General features: G+C 34.5%; 1 protein-coding gene across 1 annotated transcript in view; it reads left to right on the forward strand.

Moving 5' to 3' along the window:
- Positions 1 to 11,406, forward strand: part of LOC101622711 (EGF-like and EMI domain-containing protein 1) — a 182,209-nt gene that overhangs the window by 133,839 nt on the left and 36,964 nt on the right. Inside the window, exon 4 of the mRNA XM_012730203.1 lies at positions 10,827 to 10,964. Within this exon, the coding sequence (XP_012585657.1) occupies positions 10,827 to 10,964 (138 nt within the window). The remainder of the gene's footprint in view (positions 1 to 10,826; positions 10,965 to 11,406) is intronic.

Consider the following 11,406-nt stretch of genomic DNA (forward strand, 5'->3'; position numbering starts at 1 on the left):
TCGAACTCATGCGGAAGTGGCTTTAGCTTCTCAGTGCAGTGCTTTAACCCACTGCACCACCAGGGAGGGCCTGTTTTGGTATTGTTTTTATGTTCTTTTGTGTCTCTATATTAAACATGAGTGAAATCATTCTGTATTTTCATTCTATCTTTCACTTATTTTGCTCAGCCTAACCCCTTCTAGTTCCATCTAATCACAAATGGAAAAGGTTCATCATTTTCTTAGCTAAGTAATATTCCTTTGAGTATATATACTATATTTTCTTAATCCATTCATCTGTCATTGAACATTTAGGTTGTTTCCAGGGCTTGAATATTGCAAATGGTTCAGCAGTGAATATAAGAGTGTATATATAGCTTTGAACTTGCTTTTTGGTATTCTTCAGGAAGATGTCATCCTTAGTGGGATTCTGAATTTTTTTTTTTAAGCAAAGAAATACCATTTCCTCTGATGCATTAAAATAGTGTATAATTTGACTATTGCTGAAAGTCATAATTATGTTTCATTTTTTCTTAAATATTTATGCATACTTTTAATTTGATTTCAAGAAGAATTTGGATAAAATAGTGTCAATAATGGTCTCAAAATTTAAATTTAAATTAAATATTTAAGGTAAGCACTACTTTTCTATATTTTATTTACTTAATTTTATTTGAGGTAATTTTGGAGTACCCCCATCAAGCTATTACCACTGTAGTGCACCCAGCACTAACTCACTGCTATTCCACTAGCACAGACCATTGTGATTTATTACTTCTTTGTTCTTACCACTTTCATACCTTCTCCCCCTTTTGATGCTTCGATTCTACAGTCAGTTGTAAAGGGTTAGCTTTTGAGTTTGTCTCTATCTGAGACTTTTCTACCTCCAATGCACTTAAGCATTGCAATCTTCATCTTAACATACTTTATATCTTTATTTTTATGCAGAACTTTCTTTTTTATTCATCTCAGTAAGTTTTATCTTTCATTGAGACTTCCTTTTTAGTCCACACATTACCTAGAAGCAAGATATTTGCTAGTTCCCATATATTTGGAGAATTTCTTTTAATATAATATTGATTTGTGTGTTGATTTCATTATGACCAGAAAACAAATTATGTTTGATTTAATTTTTCTAAATTTTATTTTTCTTTCTCTAATAATATTATTTGTAGTGAGTATATTTTATCTTATATTCATATAGAGCCACCCCTTATTTTTTATGAAACATGCTTGCTACATTTAAATACATTATACATATATATGCACATATATGTAAAGCTTGCAAGATTTGCTTATATTTAGAGTGAGTTTCCTGTAGACAGTATGTAAATCAGTCATATTTGATAATCCATTTTTCAATTATGGACCTTTTACTTTGTATATTAGGTCATGTTACTATAAATTTCGATGTGCTACAGATTGCTATTGTTTCATTTTCTGTTTGTTTCTGTTTTCAGTTTTCTTTTCTTGATTTCCTGAGGGTTACTTTAACATCTTTTTTAGAACTCCATTTTTTGTTTCCTTTCTATCAGTTCTTTTTTTTACTTGTGCATACAGAACCGGGGTGCAGGCCAAAGGTGCAGGGGCAGTGAGAGGATTCACCAGAGACAGAGTGGGGAGCAGAACAGGCATATCAATGAGGTACACTGCTTAGAGGAGCAGCCTGCGGGCCAGGATAGGTCTGTCTCGCCAAGTGGATCACATCCTGGGCAAGGGGAATCAACTCATGCTGAAGTGGCTTTAGCTTCTTAGTGATGTGCTTTAACCCACTGTGCCACCGTGGATGGCCAGTTTTTTTTTTGGGGGGGGGTTTGTTTGTTTTTTGTTTTTTTTTAATCTATACATACAGAACTGGGGTACAGGCCAGAGGTATGTTGGGTGAGAGGATTCAACAGAGATAGAGTGGGGTGCAGAACAGGCAGATCTACCGAAATACACTGCTGAGGGTAGCAGTGGGTGGGTCAGGAGAGTTCTGCTGAGCCATGTGGGTCAGCACCCTGGTGAGGGATTGAATTTATGCTGCAATGGCTTTGGAGAACTTCATAATGCGGTGTTTTAACCCTCTGTGCCACCAGGGAGAGCCCTAACATAGCTTTTTTAACTGGTTGCTCTTTGTTGTTCATTATGTATGTATAAGAAACTTACCTACCCATACTACCATTTAACAGTTCAAGTGAATTGTAGAAAATTTCAATCCCTTTCCTTTCAATCATCTCCATTTATAAATAATTATTCAAATGTTAATTCTGTGTACATTTGAACTACATAAGACAAAATTATAATTTTTGCTTTAGTCATTAATTATAAATAGAAAACTCAAGAGTAGAAGGAAAGTTCATTGTATTTATACAATTCTTTCTTCCCAATGTCTGACAATTACTAGTTTTTCTCATTTCCTTTCTATGTAGAGAACATCCTATCAAAGTTATTTTATGTTAGTCTTCTAGGCATAAATTTGTTTAAGATTTTTCTTTCTTTCTTTCTTTTCTTTCTTTTTTTTTTTTTTTTGGAAATCCTTGGTTTAGCCTTAATTCTTGGAAGGTTACTTTACTTAATATGAGATGTTTATGTTGAGTTATTTTATCACTTTAAACATTTTGTCACTTATTCTGCTTCCTAAAGAGAAACTTTCTGGTCTTTGACTTTCCCCACTATAGCACTATAGATACACTTGCCATTTTTTTTTTATTGTCTTAAGGACAAATCCAGTAGCCTTTACTCTGAGGTTGTATTAGTGCTATACTGAGCTGTGGACCTTTCAGGATCTCTACTGAATGGCCTATGTATTCTATAGTAACTCTGTACTTGAGAATTGATTCCTGGTCTTCTGTGTCTCCAGAAATGTTTTGACTAAAAGATGTGGTTAGTTTTCTTTCCAGTGTAGTATTCTTTGTCTGGTCTTATGGAAATTTGTGTTGTGTCTATGTATACTAGTATTTCATTAAAGTTTCAAAAATCTCATTATCCAGATTTCTGAATCTTTGGGTTGAAACTGAATTTGGGACAAGGTGGCATTATACATTCTTTTTAGTATTTATAGTCTCTGCATTACAAAAAAAATAAATTATGGAAAAGAATAGGTATAAAAATTCTGCAGTCCTACTCTAGTAGCACGTTATACAGGCAAGACTGAATTCACATAGATTAAAATCAATATATAAATTTGACAAGCAAACATTGTCTGATAAATTATATGGCTTCACAATGCTTTGGACTGCAGGTAATATGGATGGCTAATTCAGGACAAGTGAGGAAATAGACCAGCTGATTCCATCCCATTGTGGTCAGAACAAGTTTATGCCACATCACAGCAGTTACATCTCAGACTGAACCATGTTTTTCCTCACTGCATTATCCTTATACCATGTTTGCTTATCCAAAACCAGACAAGACTTACAGTAAGTGAACGGCTTATCTAATGTGATGTTACTGCTAAAGGAAGTGAAAATATGGGGGTTGGGAGAAAATTCAAAGGTATGAGAGAAATTCATGCTTATTCTGACTTTGGGTCTCAGATATACATTTGGGTAAACTGAGGTTAAGCTAATTCTTCCTTGTCCTGTATCCATGTTAAGATTTGTTCAGGCATGGCAGACATCTCCTCAGCCACCTGCTGCTCCCCTCAACAGTGTACCTGCAGTGTACCTCATCGATATGCCTGTCTGCTCCCCACTCTGTCTCTGGTGAATCCTCTCACTGCCCCTGCACCTCTGGCCTGTACCCCAGTTCTGTATTCATAAATAACTCTTTATTTTTTTTTTGTTCAAAGTTTTCAGATTGCATCACAAATGCAGACTTTTTGCTGAATTAGTTCCACATGAAAGTGGGAAAGTTCTTTCTGGAATCCTTACCATCTTTATGTGAGAAATGTAATTGTCCTCTTCCCTCTTTACCATTCTTCATACTTCCACTCTGTGTACCTTCATGAAGTTAATGAATTATAAATAATTACTGCTTAATTGCTTTCAGAGATGAACCCCTGCACAGGTGGGAATGGCTGCGCCCACATCTGTCAGAGTGAGAATGGCGTAGCCAGGTGTGCCTGTCACCCAGGGTACCAGCTGTCTGAAGACAAAAAGGCCTGTGGAGGTAGGAAGTGGAAAATGATGGCTTAATTGTGTAATCGTTTGAATTTTATGGTAATTCAGTTTTTTTAATAGAACAGCTAGAGGAAAGGTGTGTTCATTTATGTTTAAAAAGGAACTTTCAAATTCTTATTTGATCATTCTGAAAGGTATTTTTATAATACTATAAAAATTTAGTGATTTTTTTTAGTTACAATAAAAAATTTCAAAATTAATGCCTTTTTGTTTTCTGTTTCTCATTCTGAAGTGAATTCTAGAATTAATATTTCAAAAACTTCCCATAACAGCACAAGGAAATTCTTTTTTATATCCTACAGAAGGTGGAGATAAGCTTTGAAAAACAAGTATGTGAAATGAGTGTTTTCAGAAGTTAGGAACAATTAAAACTTTAGAAAGAAGCTATAAATACAAGGTTATGTATTTGTGTTTCTTAAAAATAACAAAACATACAGATTCCAGTTCAAAGATAAAAATGGCTTTCCATGTTTATTCCATAACTGGGACCAATAAACAAAGCCATCCCTATGTCTTTGCTTTCATAACTTCTGAGATATAGACTTCATTTAACCATGAAATTTTCATGAGAAAATGAGAAACAGTTGATTTGGATTAGTAATGAAAATACCAAATGTTTCCTAACTTATGATACACTTTGAGAAATTAAAAACAATTGACACAATACTGTTAATCTTTAAGTAAGCTACATAGTTTTCTGTGGACTTTTTTAATATACTTTGTTTGTTTGCTTGTTTTAGCAGAGGACACTTCCGGATTTGGTCCCTGTTTACTTAGCACCTGCCTCCTAGAGCTGCTATAGAACAGGATGTTATCAAATATTTATTGAAAATTGGCAACTATATCTGTATCATACAGAATAATTTCAAATGTTTTATTTTAATATATGATACATTGTTTCTAGAAAGCCAATCTCCCAAATTATTACCTACTGAGGTTCTTACAAATAAGTTAAAACTGGGTATTTTTCAGAAGTGCCCTGGTAGAGAGGACATACAGGGGGGACGAACATTGAGAATGATGCTGTGAGCTCCCCATACTAAGGGAAGGAGCACAGGACTATCTGTGACACAAATTTAATTATACAGAATATATTAGTTATCAGTGGTAAGAGAGAGAAGATACCAGTATTTAAAGGACACTGTCTTGGGTCATTTGTAAAATACACATAGTAAACTGATATATAAGAAAGCACCACCTCTGCCTTGCCTATGGCCATAGTATAATTTACCTTAACTTAAGTAGATATCATTTTCGGGATTATAAAGTGTAATATATATTTAAAAAAAAAAGACAAATTCCAGTGGGTTCTACCTATTTCATTAGGAGGTATACAAGTTTTCTTTTGTTGTTCATTTTCTTTTTCTTCTGATTGATACTAGTAAGTTCTAATAGGAAGACATATTTGAGAGCATTAAACAACACTAGAATTAAAGTTACTTATGGTTGGTTTTGCAAAAAGGAGCCTGTGTGTTCTTTTATGTTAAAATGGATGTCTGGGATTGAAGGAGAGAAGTATGCTTTAGTTCATTTTCATCGTTTACAAATACATCTCAGTTTGGGTTCCAAGATAGTTGTTGTGTATCTTTTCCTGCAGACATAAATGAGTGTGCTGAAGGCCTCGCTCACTGCAGCCATCACTGTGTGAACACTGAAGGATCTTTCACTTGTGCCTGCCGGGCTGGCTTTGAGCTGGGAGCTGATAAAAAGCAGTGTTACAGTAAGTGGCAACAATTGCAGCCCAGGAAATAAGTTGCATTTGACAAGTATTAAACAAAAATAATAAACAAGAAAAAGACACTGATGCTGAATAGATTGCCAAAGCAGAAACTCCTGAAAATATTTATTCTGGGGACAGGTGGGAGTGGGCCCTTAGAAATACAATCTTTTCATTTTAATATGAGGAAATAGGGAGCCAGAGGTAATAGAAAATGTTTAAATGATTGGCATGGTGAACCCATCGCTAGAACTAAGCAAAGATGTAAAGATAATAAGGATTAAATCTCATTGTCTTGTGACATATAGCTTATGGACTCAGGGGGAATAGTTGGACTTTTCTCATCACTCTGCAGTGTAATATTTACTGAACATTATAAATCACATATGGAGCTCCAAGAAAGAGACTTAGCAGTTGGGAAAGAATCAGCAGTATAAGGGACAGCTCTGGATTATAGTATCGTGTCTAACAAGTTGGATGCTTTAGGGAGAACTTTCAGACTAACCCTTGCCATTTCCCCTACCCCCACACACCTTTTTATTCACTTCAATAACGCCATTTTAAATATCTTCTACTATCTTTGTATTACTTTTCATCAACTCATCCCTCTACTTATTTTCTTTAAAAAATGATGACACAACTGTGACTATAAACCAGAGACATTCTACAGGAATGGAGAGAGGAATAGGATCAAAAGTGGGGCTGGGAAGAACACACAGGACTATGGTGATGGCACACGGGTGAATCGGTTGGTGGGAAGTCCATGGGGATTACAACCAAGATGAAAAAATGTACAAAATGAAGCATGCTGCTGTTAATATATATATATAAAATAAAAAATAAATAATTAAAAAGAAAAGATGACCTAAGGCATCCTATTCTTACCTAAGACACATTCTACAATTTAATAGATACCTTGTTAGGAAAATGCTAAAATGTAGCTATGCTGAATCATTAGGTGCTATTAAAACAATTGCAGCCAGTTTTACTCATTCATGTCTTCTGTCTGGTACTCTGCTTAATTGGTAGATTAATGCACTTTCTATTTCACTACATTTAAACTTGAAACAAATTCCCTCAAGTTTCATGTTCTCTCAGTATTCCCCATTCTCACCCCTTCCCTACTTCACTCCTTTTACAAATGATAAAATTTATTTCTTTGGCTGATTCTCTGTGTCTGCCTCTTATTTGATCATTACACACCAACTATTCATGTTTCTTCACCATCTTCAGATCCTTAATTTCAGTGACTTCCTACCTTCTTTCTCCACTTTATATCTTAGCAGGTAATTTTTTTTTTCTCTTTCAAACACAACCACATTAACTTATTTTACTTTAAATACAGAACCATAAATGTCTAAGCAGCCCACCAAGACAAACCTGTACATTCAGAATATGTTTACTTTCATCTATAACAAAAGATGTTTAACAACTTTTTCTCTTCCAAATTTTTATGGATTTCACCTGTTGGTCTTTATTTTTAACATGGTTCTTATGTTATCAATGAGAGGGTTGCAAATTACTACCCAAGCTAGTAATTGACCCAAAATATTTCAAATAATGTTCAAAAAAGCTTTCACTTTTGTTATATCCAAGAAGTGTTCTTAAGAATATCAAAGGCATTTACTCCATTATATTTTGCATTCCATTCTTCTCATCTGAATATCTTTTCTATTGCAGTTACCTGGTGCCATTGTCATGAGCATATCAACATGGTTCTTAATCTCCTTTCTTAACCTCCTTGAGCTTCCTTTGATCCCCTGTGCAGTAAATGTTAATAACTTAGTCACCTCTCATCATGCCAGACTAAACAGACTTCTAATTGCCTCCTCCATGTCACCCATCAACTCCATATTGCCAAATTGCATGTTAACTTCTTTAGCCGTATTCTGTTGGACTCATGTTTTCAACAAGTTGGCTTGTCCCATTCTTAAAACTCTTCTCATCCATGTTTTCACATTTTCCTTGTTTTTCTCTGTTTCTCTGGCCCCTCTCCCAATGTCAAATATATATTTCTGCTTCTCTCCTTCCTTTACATATGAATTTGTCAAAGTATGTATTCAGCATCTCCATTTGCTTGGCTGATAGTCATTACAAAGTGACAGTTCCAAAACAAACCTACGGATTTGCAGTCTCCAGTTCTCCACACTTTAGTCAGTCACCCATTCAGTGTTGAATTATAAAATCAATTGACATAAAATTGGCAAGAAATAGGACTCATACTAGGAATTTTAAGGATGAAATACATAATACTTTCAACTTCATTATGTATTGGCCTGCATTTTTTTCTTTATTATTTTAAATCAAGGAAGAATAAAGAGTTGAGAAATAGAATAAATAATTGTGTGACTTTATCTAAATTCCCTCACGAAGAGACATTTTTAGGGTCACTAAATTCTTTATTCACCTCTACTACATCAAATTCTGTTTCCCAAAGTCCTGGATTTCCTATGTAGCTATAAGATCTGTTGGCATATTTCTACTGCTTAAAAAAATTCAGTTTTGTAGTGGTGATATTTGTCTTTTCAAGAGCAAACTAAATGGGATGGGAGAGAAGAATTAACTACTAATTAAGTTAAAAATTCCTCTCAAGTCAGTATTTCAGTACCCTAAGGAGTCCTTTTAGGCAGAGATAAATATGGATGGGTTTTCAATCTTATTACTATTTTGACTTTGTAATGTGAGCAGAAGTTTAGGAGATAAGTACATTTTATAAATGTCTGAAACAAAACCTCTTGCAATCTAAGTGTTATCATGAACAAGGGGGTCATCACTACTAATGAGTTATGAAGAGCTGACTTTCTGTAAAATTTCCTTGCTCTACTCTTGAGCACATTTGGTAGAAGTGTATTTTTAAGTTTATTTCCCTTATGTGCATACTTGGATGCATTCTTTCTGGGGTCCTCACCAGACTTCAAAATTTATTAATTCACATACAAAATTTTCAAGGCAAAAACCGACATTTTGTTAAAAATAAACTGTTGTAAAATTAAAGAAATAATAATAAATAAATAATTAATTAATTTGAAAAAAAAAACTGACATTTTGATTTCCTTCAAAATCTGTAGTTGTGGTAAATAGTCTAGAGCATGGCAATGTTTATTGGGTAATTTCTGGTAGTGTTATAAATGAATTGTATATCTTTCATACTTCAAGTACATTTTAGGATGGCTCTTGTTTAACCTATTTCTTTGGGAAAATATTTTATATTTATGTAATTTCTTCACAAAGGTTATCAAAACACTTTCTAGTCTAAATGTTGAACATTAACAGTAAACTCAGTTATTGCCACTGTTTTGTGACTAGAAGATACAAAATTTTAGATTGTGAAATGATTAATTAAAGAGTAAATGATGATTGCTTGCTTCCACTAAGAAAATAAAAGGATTGATTTAAAAAAAAAAGATTGTTTTTTAACGAAGATGTTTAAACATTATTTAACATCTCTATCAACATTTCAGTTAACTTCTTGTAGGATGTTACAGATCTGTCCATATCCTCTTTTAGTGTCATATGTTTTTAATGGGGTTACCTCAGGATCATTTATATGCAAATTAAGTCACTACCAGCAGTCTTAGAACTACATTATCAGAGGGAGAGAACAAGAGTAGGAGCTAAAATTTGAAATATGTCTGTACTACTGAGTATATGTAAGCATAATGTGAAAAATATCAGTTCCTTTCAGTTTTTCAGTCTTTCCTTCACTTACAAATTTTGCTCAGTCCTAAACTAGCTGTTTTCAAATCCAGAACAGTTCTTATTTTCAATACCAATTAATTGGCATTATCCTTTGATTTATTCAAATATGTCAAGTTTATTTTTGAACATCTGTTATGAATTTAGTAGTAGGCTGATGACAGCAGCAAGGGAAGAGCTCAAAGGCAGAAGTATGCTGGGGCCGGCGGGGCCCTGCGGGGCAGGCGGTGTGGCTTCTATATATACCTACAAAGGAACGATAGTGGGTCTCAGACAGTTTGCATGGGTTGTCTATGCTCTCAGGAGTGCTGCAGATACATGGAACCTTGCCCTGTTCATTTCCATCTTCTTCCAAAGTATCCCTTAGTAAAAAATGGATCGAAGTGAACCAAGCAGCACAAATGTAGAAAAAGTGATTGTGATGGAAATAACAGAGTATCGAAATTTCACATTTTTGACATTAATCCAAAGGTGTCTTTTATTTTTCAGTTTTTAAACTGAGAAAGTGAGTGGTTGTAATGCTTCTGGGTTCAGGACAATTGGCATTCATATTCTGAGGCGGATGCCCTCCACCCCACCAAATGCTATACAAGATAGCACGTACCAAGATTGGCAGATAGTTTTTCCAAGCAATAGTGTAACGTAATAAGTCACTCCCCATTGGTCTTGTGTTTATCTGTTTGGTCCAGCTATTTTTAAATGTGTTTTTATGTGCTCATAATCTTCAAAGGGGGTAGGTAATAAAGTAATATTGAGAACAGAAATTTCTGCTGTCAAAACCTTTATTTATTCATGGGTACAAGAAGTAGGGTGCAGGCCAGAGTTGTGGTGGGTAAGAGGATTCATCAAAGACAAAGTGGGGAGCAGAACAGATGGATCCATTGAAATACACTGCTGAGGATCTGCTGTGCTTCAGGAACTAGCTTCCTGGCCTGGTGATCAAACTCCTGCTTCACTGGTTGCAGTCTGCTTCATAGTGATGAGTCTTGACCCTTTGCACCACCAGGGAGCTTAATACATATATTATGTTTTGAAAAAAACCAAGAATTCCCAGAGTTAACTGTTCTTTAGAACAAGTTCTGAGAGATGCTTTAGTCACCACTGGTGAATACAATAACTTTCTGCTTCCCTTTATCAATAATATTACTAGTGGTATTTTTATATAACACAGACAACACAGACATCAAAATGCTTAACAGCCTTTACATGTTTTTTTTTTATAAATGTATCTGTGGAATACTGATAAATTTCCAATAAAATTTGTCATCCTTCCAACAAAATGCACCCATTGTCAACATAAATTTTTTTTTTTTTTGGCTTGTTTTGGAAAGGAATTGAATTGGAAGTTGTCAATAGCTGTGAAATAAACAATGGTGGTTGTTCTCATCACTGTGAACATGTGATTGGTGGGCCCCGCTGTTTTTGTAACCCTGGACACCAGCTTGATTCAGATGAGAAGACATGCATAGGTAATGTATGGTAAATACCATTTTCCTTCAAAAGTTGCCCTGGATTCATTTGGTCCTTTCAAGTTCAAAATAATCTACATATTTACATAACAACCTTTATAACCTTAATTTTATTTCAGGAAAATATTTCAAAACCTAGCTAGCTGTTCAATGTAATTTGTAATTCATCAACAAGTGCTAACCATATCCATTTCTTTCTACTTCAAGGAAAAACACAATCATGTGTGTTAGTTGAGTTTCACACCTCTTCAGATTTATGTTACTACACCACTCCCATCATCGAGACACACATAGCTCTAGTCCATTGCCCTAGTCCCTAACCACACTCCCACCCTTTCTTGCCCAATAATAGCCTCAGTTATGCAGTCAAATATCAAGAGTTTCTTTTGGTTTAGTTTTCTTAGCACATTTATTTTTGTTGTTTCTCTATTTTCTATATATA

Source organism: Condylura cristata, unplaced genomic scaffold, assembly GCF_000260355.1.
Source record: "Condylura cristata isolate star-nosed mole 26May11 unplaced genomic scaffold, ConCri1.0 scaffold00003, whole genome shotgun sequence".
NCBI lineage: Eukaryota > Metazoa > Chordata > Mammalia > Eulipotyphla > Talpidae > Condylura > Condylura cristata.